Below are 21,733 nucleotides of genomic sequence, written 5' to 3'. Positions count from 1 at the left end.
ATTATATTAATTCTACCAAATTCTACCATTTTTCCAAAACTACAAAATATGCTACGTCAATAAGAATGAAAGTGACAATGCTATACAAAATATTTGCTATCTCATTTTCGTGTACCAATTATAAAAAATACTTTACAAAAAAAAATATCTAAACGTTTATGAAGTTATTTAGTACTTATTTTTGACTTATTTAGTACAATTTGAATACAATGTTATTAAAATAATTAATACTTAAAAAACATTATAATTATACTTTTATTATTTTTTCGTGGAAAAAGCAAACAATAACATAATGAAGCATTTACTTAAAGAACATAATTTACGTTTTGACAGCCTTTTAATTGTAAAAGATTCAAAACATTCTGCATAAACCTCGTGTTGTTTTGTATTTCAAGTTCAAGGTGAATGGGCTTTTCGGCGGGAAACGGGAACGGGACAGTTGCTTTCTTCATTGAGTAATCTAAATAATTAATACGAAGTGGTGTTTTGTGATTAATGATCGCATTAAGTTAGTCGGAAGACATTCGCGAGTGTTATTATATTGGAGTATTCAATAAACAAAGTGTATCTGCCTATTTTCGCTTCGTGCTGGGAAGCCGCTTCATAACTCAAAAGTTTATGCGGACTTTTGAGTTAATTCGTTTGGGGTTCGGAGTAGGAGTCTACTCCGAGGGTGGGGGCTTAGGTTTCATCATCATCACCTTTCATCATTTCATTAATCATCAAGAAAAAAAATACGTCAGACATGGCTGTATGGGCATAGTTCCCTTTGCCTTACCCTTCGGGGAAAACCAAAACAAAAAAAAAAAAAATCAAGGTGAATGTGAATGGTTTTTTAGTTTTCTTGGATAATATACAAAGAAATACGTTCAAAACTGTGATCGCTAAAAGTTTTAATAATTAATATGAGTCCGTAAGTATATTTAGTAACTTTAGTGGCGTGTAACGCGTGAATATAAAATGATAACCTCAATTGCGTATGATTCAAAATTTAGCTTATAATAATGTTATTTCTTCGATACCATCTGATTGTCGAGTAAATAGACGTATGCATAACTAATTTGTAAATAGAGCGTCATTATTATTTATCACAAATTCACCTTAATTTATACTTTACGGCTGAGCGGCTCGGTTGATTATTTACGAAACATTTGCCGTCGAATCTACCAAACCGTGAGCCCATTGACAGACTGATTTGTATCCAGCCAGTATCATTGAAACCGTCATACGGAGTGTGTGTGTGTGCTGTGTGAGATATTATCGGAAAAAAATTTAAAGAATAACATTCTGAAACTTATTTTTTTTTTGTTTGATTTGGAAGAACTACAGGTATATTGTAGAACAAATTTTAAAAATATAATATTTGTATTAGTTTAGTTACTTTCCCTAAAGTTTTAATACACTTCTCATCAAAAAAATCGAAACACTTCCGTTTTCATTGTTTCTGTCCGAATTTAACACAAAAAAGAATTCATACGATGAAAAAAAATACATAAATGTATAGCTGGCAGTTTGGCCATTACAGTAATAAGCGAAAATTCTAAATTCAAAATTAGAATTTCATTTGTTTATCTTATAAACGAAATGAATCACTGTTTTGAGACAAATGTGTGTTTAGGGTTGGAGTACATTTAGCGTTTAAAAACTAAAAATTGGCGCCTATCCTTAAACTTTTTGTTTTTTATTTCAATACTGTGACTTTGGGACGTCTGAAAAAAGGTTTTTTTTCTAAAACGTATGGATACTTCGCCCACAGAAGCCGCCCAAGTTGTGGCATTGCTGGATTCTGGCCTTAGTCAGCGTGTTGTGGCTGCAAGACTGCATCTAAGCCTGTCATCTGTTCATAGAGTCTATAAACGTTATCGGGAGACTGGTTTGTTCACGCGCCGTTCAGGATCTGGCAGGAATCGGGTCACTTCTGAGCGAGATGATCGATTTATTGTAACAACTTCTTTAAGAAATCGACGCCTTAACGCTTTTCAACTGCAGCAGCGGCTTCGTGTTGTACGAAGGGTGGCTGTAAGTGACTCTACAATTAGAAGAAGGTTGAAGGATCGTGGACTGGTACCGCATAAGCCAGCAAATGGGCCGAAATTAACTGCAGACCATCGAAGAGCGCGCCTTAACTTTGCACGTGAGCACTTAAATTGGTCATACCTACAGTGGAGCAAAGTTCTCTTTTCTGATGAGTGTAAAATTATGCTGTATGGTAACGACGGAAGGAACAAGGTCTACAGAAGAGACGGAGAACGCTATGCACAATGCTGCATTGAAGAAAAGGTCAGCTATGGTGGCGGTTCGTGGACGGTTTGGGGAGGAATCAGCGCCGACGGTAAGACAGAGCTTGCTTTCGTGTCTGGGCCACGTCTGCCTGCACTAAACTGTCATCGGTACGTCGAAGAGTGTCTCGAGCCTCATGTGATGCCCTATGCACATTTTATTGGCAACGGCTTCATATTCATGCACGACAATGCTAGGGCTCACACCGCGGGCGTCGTACGAGATTATCTTAACGAAGTCGATATCTCTATTATGGAATGGCCAGCAAGAAGCCCGGACATGAATCCCATTGAACATCTGTGGGATGAATTAAAGAGACGAATTCGAGCAAGAGATCCTGCCCCAGAAACACTTAGCCAGCTGCAAGATGCAATCCAAGAGGAATGGGACAATATACCACAGCATGTGATCGTGACTCTCATCCGATCGATGAAGAACCGTATGGAAGCAGTAATTAGAGCTCGGGGAGGGAATACAAGTTATTAAATAAACGTTTTTTAGCTTTTTTTTTCATTTACGTGTGTTGTTTTATCCATTTCCTTTATACTCCATACGGAATAAAAATGACTCATTTAACAAAATACGAAACCTATGAAAAATTCATTTAAATTTAGAACATTAACATTAAGATTTGATAAGCTCATATTACTCACTATTAAACGACATTTAACATTTATTCCTAAATGTACACATTTTTCTGATAATCCTGACAAAACGTAAACTTGCAAGGTGTTTCGATTTTTTTGATGAGAAGTGTATTTGTGGCATTGGCAATAAACCTGAATTATTCTTTTACAGAATGAAATAATGGAAATTGATCTTTGCGTCACGGTAAAAATATTATTTTTTGCCCGATCCAAGGACTTAGCTGGCACTAGAGAGGGAACAATAACTCTTCCTAAAAAACTGAGCTACCAACAACTTCTAAACATTGTTATTGAGAAATACAACTTGGGAAGTATTAGGAATAATATTTTGTTGGCGAAGAATGAAGAGGTGTGTGAAGAAACAAGAGATATTGAAATAAGTGAGACAGATAATATTGCTGTGATACCTCCCCTTAGTGGAGGATAATTTTTCAAAAGGCAAAGACTATCAAGTCATTGTGCTAATTAAAAAAAAGTAAATAAAAAAATGGATCATCTAAAATTGACGGTAGATGCCCTATCAGTGGACACTATCAGTGACTTGGTAATGGATAACAGCTGTGGAGCCGTGTCTATATTTGTTGGGACAACACGAGATAATTTCGAAGATAAGAAGGTTGGTAAAAATTAAGACTAAGCAGTTATTATATATTTTTTTATTTTACTTCAGCACCTTTGTGCCTTTCCTCATGAAAACACCTATTATACAGTACAGTGTTGGAGAGATTTGTTTTAGAAATTACCTCCTTTTGTTACATCTTTTTTTTGTTATATATGCAATAAAGAACGTATTTTAAGTTACCAGTGAATATTTCTTCCATTATTTATGAAATATGTCAAATGATAAAACCTAATAATATTTAAGAGGGACAAATAAGTTTTTTTTTAATAATTAAGATAACTTTATTGTTGTTTTAAGATAACAAATGTACTTTTGGTACAAAAATAGTTTTTGTTTGTATGCTATTGATACATACATCATACATAAACTCACGTTTATTTACCACCAGGGTAGGCAGTGGATATGCTATTGATACTTTAAAGAAATATGAGAATAACATACACCTTTAACATACAAAATTATTAAATGACTCACCCTATAATAATATTCTAAACAAAGGGGGTGTAGGGGGTAGCCGATGGCCACCCCTAAGCACAAAAGAAAGTAAAAGAGTTAAGAAATAAAATAGTAGATTTGTCTTACTGGAATTTTATTTATTTAAAAATAATAGACTTTTAAACATTGCCTCTGGTCATTCGATCCGCGTTTAATATTTGAAATGGTAATAATGGTAATGGAAATTGCTGCACCAACAAGAGTGTGGCTCTTAAATTGATGATGATGAATAAGAACCTAAATCCTGTAAATTATTATTAAAATCCTCCCTAACCTCCATTACTTTATTTTTCTCTGGATATACTCGTGAGTTTATGTTACGTTATGTATGTTTTTTTCTTATTAGGGTCAACAAACAGTGTTCACAATAAAAACTTAAATAATAGAATTGATTAACAGGAGATAATAATTGTGTCACCAGCACCGTTAACCACAGATTAGTAAATATTAGTAAATAATGATACAGATAAAGTAAGGGATTTGACATGCTTAAATATAGGTAATAACTAAATATTTATCAATATGCCATGTTTCTATTCATATCACAACCCATTGAAACACCAATCTGTTCCCAGGTCTTACGGTTGGAGTATGAAGCGTACGAGCCGATGGCTCTGAAGGCAATGAAGAGCATATGCGAGGAGGTGCGACAGGAGTGGCCTGCTGTGCATGGAATAGCTATTTACCATAGGTAAGTTGAGCTAAAATCCTACAAATAGACTCTCGCTAAGGAGTCTACAAAAGGCGGGAGCCTGACCGACTCTCGGAGGATCTCAGCTGCGTGCTGTCATCACTCACTAACAGCTGGCCACAAGCTGGTTTACGGAGACTGGCTGCACTGTCGAATTCACCAGGTTCGCCGATGAATTGGGTCGTGTACTAGGTTCAAGATAAATGATTAAATTCTGTTTTCTAAATAAAGACAGATCTAAAATAAAGAAAATACATTTTCTTTTTTCTATTTAACATATAATCAAGAAAAAAGTAATAATAAGTCCGACATTTTATCACGTTTTCTCTATGACGTCACTGTGTGCTTTTTCATACAATTGCCACAGTAATTTCGTGTTTTGACGTTTAGTAAAAAGTGACTGATTTGACTAATTGTAAACTAGTCTATTTTCACCAGGGGGTGATGGGGTCGTTGCTTCCCTACGCCTCAGTTATTTATTATATTGGATACTCAAATAAAGCAGAACATCGGTTGTACGGTCACGAGTATACAATTTACCCAATATGTATACACTTTGGAACCATGTCACATTAACTTTTTTGTTGACAAATTACACCGATAGTCTCATTAAATGTCAAATATGATATTGCGACAGGGTACATGATATTGCTCATGACTGTACAGTGTCGTTACACACCGTCGCACAGTGGTCCCATTTTGAAAATTTGTGGACATAGGACCGAAAGTCGGAATTTCGACCTGATTTGTTTTTTATAAGATAGCTCTTGACTAGACTAACAACTTTTATTCAGTAGAAAATCTCTAGGATTGATAGTTTTCGAGAAAAAAAATATTGTTTATTTTTTTGTATGGAACAAAATACATTTTATTTTTTTTCTAGAGTTGGGCGCATTTGGCGCGGGTTTCGCGTTCATAGGGTGTTAGACCAATATGTTCTGTACCAAAAACTAATTTTACCTTCTGCCGCCACCTGCCGCCCCGCGAATAAAGAGTGATTGAAAATCTCGAAATTAATTGCCGATATTTCGTAAACTACTTGCCTTAGCTGAATTATTTTTATGGGTTTGCTATGTATTACATTTTAGACAACTACTAAGTTCGTAAAAAGCAGCAAAAATAATAAAATTGAAACTTTTATTTTTTTTAATATGATAGCTGACGAGTTTCAGAAACTAAGGGAAATAGTATTATAAGATGCAAATCGGTAAAGTATATCCTTAAACCTTTCAAAAGGTTAGTCAAAACAACAAAAACACGCATACTTATGCATGCACCCTTTGAAGATAAACAAACAAATGAGTCATCATTATACTTTGCTCCGATTGGCTGTATTAGCTCAGGTAGCTTGGACGTATTGTGACCGCACCTAATGATGTAACTTCCAACGCACTATTGAAAAGTAGGTACATGATGTCGTTTGAAACATAAAGATGTATTGTAGCCCTGAAAAGGACTGTTTGTAACTGGGAGCTGGATTTTATCTAGCCATCGATTTTTTATTCCAGTGGATCAGAAATGTCTTCAGGTTCTGCTTGAGAGCATTCCTCTTCTTCAAAGTCAGGGTCCTCCAAATGAAGCAAATTAACAGCATCATCATATAATGACTGATGAGTTTCCTTTGAAAATTTCGGCCTTATTCGGGAAATGTGCGGGTCTGAACTTATTAAAAGTCCGTGGAGAATGTCCTCGTTTGCAACGATTCTTCCTTTTTTCCTCGTGTGTTTTTCTCTCACATTTCTGAAATCTTTGTTGCGAGCTTCCGAGGCTTCTTCTGATAAGGTTCCTGTAAAAATAATGCATATTTAATTAAGCGCGAAATAGTAAATAGATTATAGTACATTAAAATCACTAAAACTATCTAACATACCAATTGGTAGAAGTCCAAAGTAACTGCATATTTCTGCTCCATGCAGCAGCAGTTTATGTACACTTGCTGGCATATAGTACCATGGATACAAATGTACAAATAATTCTGCCGTTTCTTTGCAATAGCTTCTGAACTTCTCAATATTGATCTTCTTTTCTGAAGCTATTACTTGTAAAATAACAGCAAACCGTAGAATTAAATTTTCATCAATCCCGGTTATTCTGGATGATCTTTTGTAGTCTTGGAAGAAGCGCCTTGCAGTATTTCCGTCATTTGTTGTTCCAAAACCCTGCAAGAAAATATAAAATTATTTGAAACACGAAAAATTTAATTTCAAAATGTTTAAGGTCTTTGTCAATAAAGAAACAAAATAAGTACCTGTTTAACAATATCTATAAGGAGTCCCGTCTCTTCACGAAACTCTTGCTGCGTGGCATTTTTCTTCGCCTCTTTCAATGCTTTGTGCTCCCCTCGTGCACTCCAGCGTTGAAAATCCATATTATAAGATATATGAAGCAGACACTCCATACATCTTATTTTCATATGTAGCGACGAAATTCCGTAGCGGTACAAATCATCGCGAATAGGTTTCATGGCTAAAAGTCCCAAATTGTTCATCTCGCTTGGTTTTGCCAGACAAATGGGACACGTTGCTGCCGAAGGGACGTCAGCGATGACATTTGCCACTTTCCCATCTATCATCGTCATATGCAGTTCATGAACGATGTCCACAGAACCACACTGCGTTGGTACCAATTCTGAAATTTCGCGCTCCATTTCTAAGTGCTCTGTCTTTATAATTGAGGCAGTTTCGGAAATAAACGTGAACTTCACAGGTCTGCAATAAAACGTAGACGAAGGATTTGGGTTTTCCCAGATAGTCATCCCTGCAGAGTCAACCAATCGCAGAGGCACTATGCTTGTCATCACAAGAGCCGAATCATCAAATTCGAGATTCGATGATTTCTGTTTATATTGGCTCTGAGAAGATGATCCATCAAGGCCCCACTTCCATGTCAATTTTAGCTCCGAAGAAGCTCTGATAGGTCCCATGTCTTGCAAAATCCTTTTGATTGTGTGGTCCAATAGTCCTTGTAACCTACAAAGTAAAAACATAAAGATTGATAAAATATTGATTGTAATAAAATAAAAAACATTGATTGGACTCAGATACTGAATAGCAATTGCTTCTAAATAAAACATTTGATAATTACCTGATGCGAGCACCTGTTTCTGTCACTTCCACGTGTTCTTCAGATGGGTAACACCGTTTTTTAGCCTCAAGAAGCTTCTGGTAAGATGGCAGCGAAGTAGAGCCTTCATCCAAAAGAAGCTTCCTTAGCACCAGATATTTCCATTTTGATAGATCAAGTGATGTGCTGAGCGCTAAAGATTTATCTTCACAAATGGGCTTTTGGTTATCCGCTTTTTTAAATATTAACTTTGATACTTCTTCCAATGAATCAGTGTGATTGCTAAGATGCTCTATAATTTTTGCCAAAGCCGATTTCCCATTTTCCTTTAACTTTGATATATAATAATACTGAAGTTCTTCTTCGGTATTTTCAGCCACAAAGGAGCTCGACCGTCTTTTCTTTTGCTTGTTACTTAAATCTGTAAATGGTACCCTTTTCTCTTGTCTAGTCGAAGTCGATGCGTCTGTAGTGCTGACAGATTCGATCGGTAACTCAGCAATCGTATTCTCCGTGTCTTCATCAGGTGTTTCCCCAGGAATAGCCATAATAGCATTTAGGTCACATGTGTCACACATTGGCCATTTAATTGTTGATCCCAACCACTTGCGATTTCCTTCCCGATTCATAAATGTTTTTTGACACCTGTTTGCTTCAATCCACTTTTTAGTTAAACGCTTCGTGAATTCTCGGGAAAATTCCCGAATTTTTAAACGATCACCTTCAGATATTTCGTTTGGTATCTTTGACACAATTTTATTTAGTAAAAGATCGTAATCTTTTAAATCACCACTTTCCCTTAAAATAAGGAAAAAATCTAAATAACTTCCAAAACCAGCCATTGCAAATAGTAACTTCTATATCCTTTCACAGTTAAGGTTCAAGAACAGAATGGGGTCAAACAATTAGGTGTGTGATATTAATACACATGATTAGAACCTCATTACGTGACGGTACGCCCGGCGCCCGAGCTACCTGAGCTAATACAGCCAATCGGAGCAAAGTATAATGATGACTCATTTGTTTGTTTATCTTCAAAGGGTGCATGCATAAGTATGCGTGTTTTTGTTGTTTTGACTAACCTTTTGAAAGGTTTAAGGATATACTTTACCGATTTGCATCTTATAATACTATTTCCCTTAGTTTCTGAAACTCGTCAGCTATCATATTAAAAAAAATAAAAGTTTCAATTTTATTATTTTTGCTGCTTTTTACGAACTTAGTAGTTGTCTAAAATGTAATACATAGCAAACCCATAAAAATAATTCAGCTAAGGCAAGTAGTTTACGAAATATCGGCAATTAATTTCGAGATTTTCAATCACTCTTTATTCGCGGGGCGGCAGGTGGCGGCAGAAGGTAAAATTAGTTTTTGGTACAGAACATATTGGTCTAACACCCTATGAACGCGAAACCCGCGCCAAATGCGCCCAACTCTAGAAAAAAAATAAAATGTATTTTGTTCCATACAAAAAAATAAACAATATTTTTTTTCTCGAAAACTATCAATCCTAGAGATTTTCTACTGAATAAAAGTTGTTAGTCTAGTCAAGAGCTATCTTATAAAAAACAAATCAGGTCGAAATTCCGACTTTCGGTCCTATGTCCACAAATTTTCAAAATGGGACCACTGTGCGTCGCTTGTGACAAGACGCGCCGCGGTTACTTTTTTACAGAGATGGCTTGTCTATTTATTATACGAGTTCTATGGTTGAAGTAGTTTATAGGTACAAGGCAAAGGACACTTCTTGGTTGCTAAGAGATAACAGGTGATGCGGTGATTGTGTCTTAGTTACATGATCTAGAGGTTGGGTTCGATTCCCGGTGGGGGCACGTGTAACATCGGCGCGACTGACGTGCGGAGACTGCTGTTGTGATTCTCTTTAAACAAACCTCGATTTTCTTTCTATTTTCCGGGTATAAATTTAGACCACAGCTTTATTTTTTACTAGGATTATATAACCTCATCCCTTTCCTCGGATGGTGTTATGCTATCATAACGCCTGCGTCCCCTAAGTAATACCATAGCATAACACATACTGTTTACCTCTGCACGTATGTATGGGTAAGTTATGTTATTACGAGATGTACAAAATATTCCTCACTTATCTTTCATAAGTTAACAGACGAAATAAGCATTTAATTACATTGAAATCCCCACACGGAGATTGCATCATTTTTTATTCATCAGTTTTTATCATTAGTATGTCGATTACTTATAACATACAAGGTCGAACCGCCGCGTCATTTATCTCAATAGTCTTGAGTAGTATCGATAATTGGGTCGTGTACTAGGTTCAATATAAATTCTGATTACTAAATAAAGACAGATCTAAAACTAACGAAAAACATTTTCTTTTTCTATATAACTTATTTATGAATTTTAATCACGAAAAACGTAATAATCAGTGTGCGTCACAGTGTGCTTTTTCACACAAATTCCATATTAATTTCGTGTTTTGACGTTTAGTAAAAAGTAACTGATTTGACTAGTTGGAAATTAGCCTATTGTTACATTGTTTCATGTAAACGCAGTATGAAAATAAATATCAACTGTGTGGGGAGCCGAGGATGGCCGTTCTATACGTAGTATTATTCTTTATTCTATGGTGTCGTGTGAAAGTCACTGTAGGTATATTTATTCAGGCTACTCATTAAACTAACCGGTTCTCGTTGAAAGCTGTCGTTGCGTCGGTACGAGACTTGCTAAAATTACTATCTCTATCAAATTCAAGCGGCATATTTACAACAGTATTCCTTTGTGCACGTACACATTTCAATTGAAACATACAAGGCCGGTTGCAAAGCAAATTGCCCACGTCCTCTTAGAAATTGCTATATCATTCATTACTGTAATAGGTACCTGGGTAAATGCACAAAAACATTAGGTAGGTATGAATAAAAACATACTAACAACGATTACGAGGAGCTCCGTGGCGCAGCGGTTAACGCTCTCGGTCTGCGATTGTTGAAGTAAAGCAACTTTCGCAAAGGCCGGTCATAGGATGGGTGACCACAAAAAAAAAGTTTTCATCTCGAGCTCCTCCGTGCTTCGGAAGGCACGTTAAGCCGTTGGTCCCGGCTGCATTAGCAGCCGTTAATAACCATCAATCCGCACTGGGCCCGCGTGATGGTTTAAGGCCCGATCTCTCTATCCATCCATAGGGAAGGCCCGTGCCCCAGCAGTGGGGACGTTAATGGGCTGATGATGATGACGATGAACAACGATTACACAGTATAGTTGTGTTGGTAATAGGAAAATACTGGTGCCTATTTGGGCGCACACGAACTTTACGTGACAAGTATGTCTCGTCTCTCGTACTGGGCGATAATATACTATAGTATGTGTCTATTCAGCCTCACCGCGTTCGGAGCGTATTATATCGAGGGTTACGTACGACCAATAGCCGTGCGCCGCTTATCCACGTAGACAGCGTTCGCTGCGTCTATTGGTTGAAACCCTCGATATAATTCGCACCGCGTCGACTGCTGTCATTGTAATGAACTCGTGCCATAAAAGTGGTATAATTTTAGTCAAAAGGCTTTTAAATTAGTGCCTTCACTTACAATAAGCGTAAGAAAGAGATAGAGCTAGTTTTGCTCCTGTCAAAATGAATTTAAAATAAATTAGATTATGGAATTAAATTAAATTAGAGAATGGATGGCCCATTCTGGAAACACTGGGTTATGACTCACGTGTTACCTATACGCCGTGTGGCCAAGTAATGTCATTTAATTTAATATACTAACATAGTTCGTAAGTCTCTATTGGTGCTAATTCCTGTAAATACCATCTAATTTTATTTTAAGTTATATCTGTCATTTTCTTATCCGCCGAAAAGGAAAGGGACGGGTAATCGACAAGCATAAAATTTATGGAACACACGTCAATTTTAAGCACAAATCTAAACCAACCGTCTAAAAGTTTTACATCCGTCAATAACCCGACACAGTTAAGTAGACAGCACGTCAGTAGATACCAGCGTCGTGGCTCACGCCGCGACTTATGCTGAGCGAGGTCCTTTTATTCCGGACTCCACCGCAGATGATCGGGCCGTCAGTGCGTTGCATTTAGACACTTTGTTTTATTATTATTGTTTTATGAATTTGGTTTGTTTTTCTTTTTGTTTTGGTATTTTTTTTATTTTATATATTTTTTTTGTCTGTGTATTTATTGATTTCCGTGTGGTTTCTGTCCTGTGTTAAATGTAATGTACCTGTCTGTCTGTGTCTGTGGTGTCCGGAAGTAATAAATGTTTCTTTCTTTCTTTCTTTCAAACGGATTGCATACCAGCGACGTACCTTTTGATTCGCCCGGGTTATTCATTCATTCACTCATTCTTCCTAAAATTAAGAGCTGTGAATCATCCGTCCCTTTCCTTTTCGACGGATATGAAAATGACGGATATAACATTAAATAAAATTAGGCGGTGTCTGCAGGAATCGGGGCCATTGTTTTACTAACATAATATGGATGCAGAATCTGAAATAAATATATTTTTTATTATTATTATTATTAAATTAAAGTGATTTGAAACCCTAAGATGGATTATGAACACGCTGGGGAGCGAAGGACACAATCCATGTCCGGGAAGCTTCGATCAATCTGTAGGGAGCGCTGGTTATTTGAAATGAGCTGTATTACAAAGAGAAAATTAAATCGAAAAAAAATCTGACTCGAACGGCCTTGAACCCGCAGCTCTTGTCAAACCGGGACGAGCGTGTTAACCGTTACACCACCGGGTCCTCCTCCTGTCCATGAGAAATTCTTTCAATCTTTTTTTTTTGTTTTTTTGTTTAAATATCTGCAATCAGTCGCAAGATTTTAATCAGATTTGGTGTGTGAATTGATTAGTTAGAAGTAAAGCAACCAATGCCACCATCTCCATAGTACTCAGCGCCCAAGAACATCCTTCCTTTTGAGCCTCTTCACCCTGTTGCTAGCTTCCAACAGCATAGTTGCTAAGGGATTTGGATGGTTACTCAACCGTTCCTTATGCCTTTTGTTGTACTTTTCAATTTCTTCTGTGATCGTTGGCATGTCTATGTATTGATGTACTTCTGAGTTTCGAACTTGAACCCGCAGCTCTTGTCAAGCCGGCACGAGCGTGTTAACCACTACACCACCGGGTCCTCCTCCTGTCCATGAGAAATTCTTTCAATCTATGTATCGTCATTAAGCCGACATGGACAGGCTATTCCCTGCTTGACAGGTGCTGCGGGTTCAAGTACCGTCCGAGTCAGAATTTTTATTCGACTTAATTTTCTTTGTGAGTTTCCCTAAGCACAGGTGAGTGGTATAAAAACAAAAATCATTTTAGGATTAGTCAATTTCAAGATACAGTCGCTGACAGTGATGTGCCGGATTTTTTTTCTGTGTTGCTGTTGCAGTTTCTTGTCATTTCTTCTCCTCAGCCGTAGCACCTTGCGAAATGACGTAAATACAAAAATGTTACATTGACCTTCAAGGTTATCCATGATAATTACGGTGAATGAATGATTCTGATTTCTTCGATGTGGCCTTTTTAATCCCCATAAAGAAGTTTATCTTCTGTTGCAGACTAGGCAACGTGCCGTGTCGCGAGGCGTCCGTCGTGATAGCGGTGTCGAGCCCGCACAGACGGGACTCGCTGGACGCGGTGTCGCGCTGCATCGAGCGCCTCAAGAGCAGCGTGGCCATATGGAAGCGCGAGGTGTACGAGCACGGCGCCTCCTGGAAGGAGAACCCTGAGTGTGCGTGGGCTAGTAGCAATAAGGCTGCCGCAAATGGCCACTCTTAACACCCTATTTTTCTTTCACAAAATGCTCACGACTATATCGTCACTGAAAAGGCAAAATTACGTAAGCGCCAAAATGCCATTTCAAGAAAAACCCGTTTAAAGTATTTTATTCGTTTTTTATCATAACTTTTTACCCATTTATACAATTTAGATGACGTCAACGTAAGTTTACATTATTTTTTCAATTTCTATGTCTAGCAATAGATATCATAAGATGGAGTACTATTTTAGGTTATTTTGGCGCTTATGTAATTTTGCCTTTTCAGTGACGATATGAAAAGCCGTGGTTACGCAGTTGGTAGAACGCTTACCTCTCGAATATATCGGCCTAAACCAATAATTGTTGAATTAGTTTTCGAATCTTTAAATCATAAATGATTATCACGTTCTCAGCGGTGAAGGAAAACGTCATTAGGAAACCCACATTCCCGAGAAATGCATTTTCGGAGGTATGTGACCTAACCTGTATTGGGCTGGTTTTCCTTCGGGTTGGAAGGTCAGACAGGCAATCGCTTATGTAAAAAATCGGACCTGTCAAATCTTCAGGTTAGGTTAGCGGACCTTGTGTAAAAACGGGATAATGCTGGGGGATGGTGCTTATCCTCACGATTATACCCCAATTCGGGTAGTCAGACACCATCGCAAGATTAATTAAGTACCCACATGTCACAGAGAAAGCTCGGTTAAATAAATAAAAAAACACAGTAGTCCTGTGGTACACAGGCTTAGGTCTCAATCGGGAAGCGTAACTTCAAACTCCGGTACCGGACTTGCATCAATGAATTATCAAACACAGTTTCGTAGACCATTATAGACGGCGACACGGCTCACCACCTACCAGAAAGCTCGCTGATGAGGTACTTAGTTAATCTTGCGATGGATGAACCACTGACTACCCCCATTGAGTTATGGTCGTGAGTCTACGTTATGTTATAAACAGATATTCCCTGAGTAATTTCGCTCCGAAACTTTCATCATAGGGTTTAAGCTATCTAAAAGCTAAATCAACGATAACTTAAAACATAACATAAACTTAATATAATTAGCCTATATACGTCCCACTGCTGGGCACAGGCCTCCCCTCAATCAACCGGAGGGGGTACGATAACTTAAGAGTAAAAAAAATATATATAATAAAAATAAACCAATGCAATCTAAATTATAGACTAGTACATACAAATTCATACAACAGGCAAAAACGATGTCTATTGTAAAATCCGTCGACTTCTTTCGTGGCGCGGATGTTGTTGGTTTTTTTAGTAAAGGGTGGCGTGAGTCCCTATACAGAGTGTTAGTGACATCGTAACAAATACTGAGGGGGGTGATTCAGACCATTATTTTGAGTTTATATCAGGTGGATTTTCCTGTCGGAAAATTCATGACAATTTTATTGTTTTTTTAATTATTTGCCGTTTCATACTTTGGCGACGGAAAATTCCACTTGATATCAACTTAGAATTATGGTTTAAATCATCCCTCAAAGTTGTCGTAACGATGTCATTAACATCCTGTATAACCCTAGTAGTATTACGTTACACCCTTATCCAGTTGAATTTATTGATCATTATCGAATTTAATTTTAATCAATATGAAGCCATGCTAGTCCAGTTGGAAGAACGCTTGAATCTCACCGTAAGGTCGCAGGTTCGAATACTAGCACGGGCCTAAACCGTTGTTCACGTGATAAATGATTATCACGTCAGCGGTGAAGGAAAACATCATGCGAAAACTCGTATCACCGAAAAATGTGACCTAATCTGTATTGGGCTAGTTTTCCTTCGGGTTGAAAGGTCAGACAGGCAGTCGCTTCTGTACAAAACCGGACCTGTCAAATCGTCAGGTTAGGTAAGCGGACCCTGTGAAAAACGGGATTTGGCTTTGTTTGTCTATAAGTGAGCGTTGAATGCTAATCATTATAGTTTGAGATTCTAAACCAATTTATAAAATTATACATGTTATAATATTAAAAAATACTATTTAGTTACCTAATGGTGCTAATTCCTGTAAATACCATCTAATTTTATTTTAAGTTATATCTGTCATTTTCTTATCCGCCGAAAAGGAAAGGGACGGGTAATCGACAAGCATAAAAATTATGGAACACACGTCAATTTTAAGCACAAATCTAAACCAACCGTCTAAAAATTTTACATCAGTCAATAACCCGACACATTCATTTACTCATTCTTCCTAAAATTAAGAGCTGTGAATCATCCGTCCCTTTCCTTTTCGACGGATATGAAACTGACGGATATAACTTAAAATAAAATTAGGCGGTGTCTGCAGGAATCGGGGCCAATATTGAATTATAAATGCAATATTTTTGTTGTTATACTTTGATCACTTTATTAATAATCTCTATAAGGTTGTTTGGTTTTTAGCAAAATTTTGTTGTTTATTTTTTTAATCTAGAATATTTTATTTGCAATTTTTGTGCACGAATGCACTGTTTTTTTCGCACCGTAGGTGTACTAGAAGGTAGCAGGGTATACGTTAGAATCTAAGTGTGATTATAATTTTTTGCAATATTAAAATAAAAGTTTGTTTTTTGAAAATTGTATTTTTTATTCAGAAATATTTCTATATACAAATAATACCTACCTAATATAGATTCCATAGTATCCCTCCTACATTCTTCTATACACGAAATAACAAGTAATTAATCGCAATAAATTAAGGTTGATTTACAAATTAAGCATGCACAGTAATGAAAGTAACCAAGCCAGTTAGAAAGTAGACTTTGATTTATTAAGAATATATTTTTAATTCAGATAATCAAATAATACTAAAAATAATATTAATAATAAACAGAATGTAAATCCACCACAAGCTTCGTCAGTAGTACTGACGAACTGATAAAATAATATAAAAAAAAATAATTAAAAAAGGGAAAGCATATTCAAATCATACATAATAAAATCCGCACAAGCTTCGTCAAGCTTTGATTTATTCCAAAAAACCAAATGTTACATATTCAGATGGTGTGGATAGCGAAGCGGGCGGCCCGCTCATTATTGTCTTTTTCGCGTCTGTCGTTTTAAATCTGGAACCAGGCCTCGTCATGTGCACCCATCGACCAAAGACTTCCTCCACTGGTTACGATCACAACCGCACGGCCTCCGTGGTCCAGTGGTTGAGCGTTGGCCTCACGATCCGGAGGTTCCGGGTTCGAATCCCGGTGGGGACATATCACAAAAATCACTTTGTGATCACTAGTTTGGTTAGGACATTACAGGCTGATCACCTAATTGTCCGAAAGTAAGATGATCCGTGCTTCGGAAGGCACGTTAAGCCGTTGGTCCCGGTTATTACTTACTGATGTAAGTATGTAGTCGTTACTTGAGCCATGCCAGGGGCCTTTGTCCAATCCAGCACGGGTCTAAATCTATGATTTTCGATATCGTATTCCGAATTAATGTTTGGATCATAAATGATTATCACGTACTCAGCGGTGAAGGAAAAGAATCGTGAGGAAACCCACTTACCCGAGGAATGCGTTTCGGAGGTAAGTGACCTAACCAGTATTGGCTGGTTTTCCCTTCGCGGGTTGGAAGGTCAGGCAGGCAGTCGCTTGTAAAATCGTCAGGTTAGGTAAGCGGACTGTGAGAACAGGATAACGGAGATGATGAATTATCCTAATTAACTCACCTCTCAATATTCAGGTTCAACAGGGCCCCCGCCTGCCCCAGTGGACTCGGTCGACAAGAACCTGGTCCAAATCAACGTGACCCCTGAGGAATTGGACAAGCGCATTCAGAACTTCATAGAGAGGAAGCGAGATCAGGTAACTGCATATATTATGATAACATTATCCAAAATTAACAGCCTCCGTGGTCTAGTGGTTAGAGCGTTAGGCTCACGATCTGGAGGTTCGGGTTCGATTCCCGATGGGGACATTGTCGAAATCACTTTGTGAGACTGTCCTTTGTTTGGTAAGGACTTTTCAGGCTTGAATCACCTGATTGTCCGAAAAAGTAAATTGATTCCGTGCTTCGGAGGGCACGTTAAGCCGTTGGTCCCGGCTATTAGCCGTAAAAACACCTCCACCAACCCGCAGTGGAGCAGCGTGGTGGAGTATGCTCCATACCCCCTCCGGTTGATTGAGGGGAGGCCTGTGCCCAGCAGTGGGACGTATATAGGCAGTTTATGTTTTGTATCCAAAATTTTAGATTAAGTAAATCAAATTAATCTTTTTGGGTTGGCCACTGCTCAGTGGGTGTATAAAATACTATTCTATTGTATTGTGGTTATTCAAAGGTGCATTTGTATACTCAGGTGTATACAGGGTGTTACGATGTCACGTAACGAATACTCAGGGAGATGATTCAGACCATGATTCTGAGTTGATATCAAGTGGAGTTTTCCGTCGCAAAATTCATGTTTTTTTTTTAATTATTTTCAATTCGATACTTTTGCAATGGATAATTCCACTTGAACTTGAACTCAGAATAATGAGATGAATCACCCCCCTCAGTATTCGTTACTATGTAACTAAGTCGCCATACAAGTACGTACAGGTAGCCATACAATTGCGTATGGGTGGTACTGACACCGTAACAAATACTGATAGGGATGATTCAGACCATGATTCTGAGTTGACATCAAGCGGAATGTCTCGTCAGAAATTTCATGAAAGTTTTACTGTTTTTATTAATTATTTTCAGTTCCATACTTTTGCGATGAAAACTTCCACTTGATATCAACTCAGAATCATAGTCTGAATGATCCCTCAAAGTTTTCGTTACGATGTCACTAACACCCTGTGTACAACACACTCTGCGTACTATGATGCTATGTTGTGATATCAGGTCTCTTCTTATCGTGTGGATCTGTCGTGGTTTTGCTCCAAGAACTGTACTTCATATTGAAAGAGATTAAGATGTTTGCAATGATTCGTATTCTTTTTTTATAATTGCATCACAACATAGAATAATGAATAATACTGCGTATAGAACGGTAACTCCCCGCCGCTCACCAATGCGTATCGCCGACGTCACCCCCCCTGGGTCTTACTTTAGTCTTAAATGGTAAGGAGTAAGGGAGAGCGGGCGCGGATTGTCTGTCTCGCTCGCACTTACGTGCTAGGCGGCACACGGTCTTCTTCTTATCGTGTGGATTGTGAGGTGGAATACCAGCCTCATCAACCTTGGTGTCAGGGATATGATTGAGCCGCCAACGGCCCCTGACATGGCTCATGTAACGGATACTGACATTAGTAAATAGTAACCGGGACCAACGAAACGAACAAAATGTTATCAGGTGAACATCAGCAACATACACGACTTCCTGCCCGGCAGAGGAGATGAGGAGGAGACCTGTGCCAGGGTGAAGGCGCAGTTTGTCAGGAGAAGCGACTCCAAGGGACATTTGAAGAGTAAGTAAGTTTGTGGGGCCCTGGGCTGTAACTACTTGGGGGCCTTAATACTCAACTAATAGCAAAAAATATTTTAACAGACATTTTTTTTTTTCAAATTATGGTCTTTTTTAGATTGATTTGCTTCTATGCTGGACTGAGAGCGAATGTCACAATTCCATACTGGCTTAAATGGCCACATCGAAGCAATTCATCTAAGAAAGCAATGTTGCAATTTGACACTTGCGCATATAAAAGTAAGTGCGCAATGCAAACAAATGTCAAGTAGCAATATGGAATTGTGTTGCTGTTTATGTATGTATGTATAATTGGGTCGTGTACTAGGTTCAAGATAAATTATGAAATTCTGATTACTAAATAAAGACAGATATAAAACTAACGAAAAACATTTTCTTTTTTCTATTTAACTTATTTACGAAGTTTAATCAAGAATAACGTATTAATAAGTCTGATATTTTATTACGTTTTTCTATGACGTCACAGTGTGCTCTTTCTTACAAATTTCGCGTTTTGACGTTTAGTAAAAAGTAACTGATTTGACTAGTTGGTAACTCGCCTATCAACCTTACTTCCAGTTCGCAAAGTCCACAACGAGTGGGGCCCGCAGACTGTTCAGGCCGAGCAGAAGCCAGTGAAGCAAGAGTGCGGTCTGCCCGCGGCCATAGCGGAGAGAGTGCTGGCCATAGAACACTACCTGAACCTCGGCCCGGTCTCCCCGGACATATACAAGCGATTGAAGGCGATGGAGGAGCGAATAGCCAGTCTACAGGCTATCTCGCCAGAGTACGCGCATTTTTGGGTGAGTTAGTTGATAGTTGTTAGGACCCTGATACCGATCCCGCCGGCGCGGTCGACCCACTAGGGTCTATTAATTCTTTCAAATATTTTCCCTCTCAGACGACGCCCAAGTCGAGGTTCGCGCCCAACTGGGCACCCTCAGGCCTGTTGTCTTAAACGTTGTACCGGGAGAGAGCCTTCAGCGCTCCCTATTTGTCCGGCCAAGTTGTTAATGCCATCTGCGGCAAATCTACAATAAGTCACGTCAAAAAAAAGATTGATAGTTGATGTATATTTTTAAAGATACATACTTAAACTCACGCCTAATTCCCACCAGGTTAAGCAGAGATGGAATTCCACTTGCTTCGATCCTGACACACTTCTTAGTTGTTATATATTTTTTTAAGTACATACATACATAAACTCACACCTATTTCCCACTGTTGTAAGCAGAGATGGAATTCCACTTGCGGTCGCTCTTTCTCGCTCTAGCAAATAAAGGTTCTGAGTAACAGAAAAGGATAGAAACAGGAAAGTGGCTTAACCACCTCTTTTATACACTGCTGGAGATACAAGCGTGAAGCTATGTCATGTTGGTTTTTCATTTTAATAAATATGATTTTAATTTTAAGTACATTTAGTTTTTATTTTAATAATTTTTAACTTTATTTCATTATTATTTTTAATTTATTATTATTATTTTTTTATTGTAATAACTTTTAATTTTAAAGTGACATAATTGTATCTTACAATATGGGTACCTACCCGAAATAAATACATTTTTTTGTTTGTTTATGAAGACACCTTCATGCCTATGTTTTCCCAGAGGAACAAAGGAGCAGACAGCGTCAAGCAGGAAGAGACGGCCGACTACACGTTCTCAGCAGACGACATCGCGCGCAAGATCGAACAGCTGGAGAGGCAGGCCACGTGACCCGCAGCCACTCTTGACGCAGCCACCTTTGATGTCTAATACTAACTGCATTACGCTTGTTACAACAGAATCGATCGACTAAATCTCGACTGATACATCCATGGTACATCACTATGCCCTTTATTTCCCTAGGTATTACCTTAAAATTGACACATTAAAAATGGCCACCAATAAATGTATGAGTTTAATGTGGCAGCTAAGAGTCCAAATTCACAGGGTAAGTGCCAGCCAGGGTCCTGTCCAGGTTGATTTTGGCAGGGCCCTAGAGTTTCTGAAAAAAAATATTTTCTACTTTATCTGTATGTAGCGATTCATAAACTGTAATTAATGTTATTTAATATATTACGTAAATAAGTACGTTAATAAACGATTAGCATAAAGTGATATTTATTTTTAAAATGTCCAAAATATCAAGTTGATAGGTTAAGGGAGTCCCTTATCCTAGCACTGCTACCAAATAATGCTTATAACTTTTGAACGGCAGACCGACAAATTCTGGTATTTGGCGCCAAATTTCGACAGATTATCGTCATTTTTTCTGTGTAGGCAGAATCCCGATCCGTGATAGTGGCAGTGCCAGGATAAGGCTGCTTTTCCACCAGAGCTGTACGAGTAAAAATATTAATAAAAACAAATATGTTGTATGAGGATGTGTAGCTGTGCTGTGGAAATGTAGGGGTTTCCACCAGAGCTGTGAGAGGTAAAGGTCTCGTACGATGATGTGTAGCGGAGCTGTCAAAATGCGCAAACGCGAGGATGCGTTGCGAAACTTGAAATGTGTGAGCGACGCGGGGGGGGGGGGGGTGTAGTGGGAGCGGTGCGAACACCTACCTCCTGCCGCCTCGCATCTCAGTTTGACAAATTAATTGCAACACATCCTTCAGACGTGTGCGTCAAGCTAGCGGCCTCAAAAAAAAATGGGCACGAAACAAGAATTTGACCATACCAAAAATTAGTACTCTTATTGACAAAAATAGTACCTGTTGTAAAAAAAAAAGTACCATCACGGTTCTGGATTTATAGCCATGTTTTATTGCACTTGCTAGCTTGACGGTGAGCGAAATTTGGCGA

At 38.2% G+C, this 21,733-nt stretch overlaps 3 protein-coding genes across 4 annotated transcripts; 2 read left to right on the top strand and 1 right to left on the bottom strand.

The window, feature by feature from the left end:
• Positions 1–331: 331 nt before the first annotated feature.
• LOC126375346 (molybdopterin synthase sulfur carrier subunit-like) lies at positions 332–3,374 on the top strand. 2 transcript variants are annotated; one of them, XM_050022291.1, is made up of 3 exons: positions 332–401; positions 818–913; positions 3,079–3,374. In XM_050022291.1, exon 3 carries the CDS (start codon positions 3,088–3,090, stop codon positions 3,352–3,354), a length of 267 nt encoding a protein of 88 aa, XP_049878248.1. In that variant the 5' UTR covers positions 332–401; positions 818–913; positions 3,079–3,087; the 3' UTR covers positions 3,355–3,374. The 2 variants fall into 2 exon arrangements, with proteins under 2 accessions (XP_049878248.1, XP_049878249.1); XM_050022292.1 differs by lacking the exons at positions 332–401; positions 818–913 and adding an exon at positions 1,176–1,329.
• A 36-nt stretch (positions 3,375–3,410) lies between these two features.
• Positions 3,411–21,042, top strand: LOC126375302 (molybdopterin synthase catalytic subunit). Its single transcript, XM_050022242.1, has 7 exons — positions 3,411–3,543; positions 4,620–4,735; positions 13,358–13,530; positions 17,240–17,361; positions 18,837–18,951; positions 19,527–19,750; positions 20,555–21,042. Exons 1-7 carry the CDS (start codon positions 3,415–3,417, stop codon positions 20,660–20,662), a joined length of 987 nt encoding a protein of 328 aa, XP_049878199.1. The 5' UTR covers positions 3,411–3,414; the 3' UTR covers positions 20,663–21,042.
• LOC126375257 (uncharacterized) lies at positions 5,435–9,433 on the bottom strand. Its single transcript, XM_050022182.1, has 4 exons — positions 7,820–9,433; positions 6,984–7,704; positions 6,606–6,894; positions 5,435–6,521 (listed from the first exon to the last, which is right to left on the bottom strand). Exons 1-4 carry the CDS (start codon positions 8,638–8,640, stop codon positions 6,235–6,237), a joined length of 2,118 nt encoding a protein of 705 aa, XP_049878139.1. The 5' UTR covers positions 8,641–9,433; the 3' UTR covers positions 5,435–6,234.
• Positions 21,043–21,733: the final 691 nt, after the last annotated feature.

This window comes from Pectinophora gossypiella, chromosome 18 (genome assembly GCF_024362695.1).
Source record: "Pectinophora gossypiella chromosome 18, ilPecGoss1.1, whole genome shotgun sequence".
Lineage (NCBI taxonomy): Eukaryota > Metazoa > Arthropoda > Insecta > Lepidoptera > Gelechiidae > Pectinophora > Pectinophora gossypiella.
Note: the sequence above shows the minus strand (reverse complement) of the source record. Positions and strands in the feature narration are given on the sequence as shown.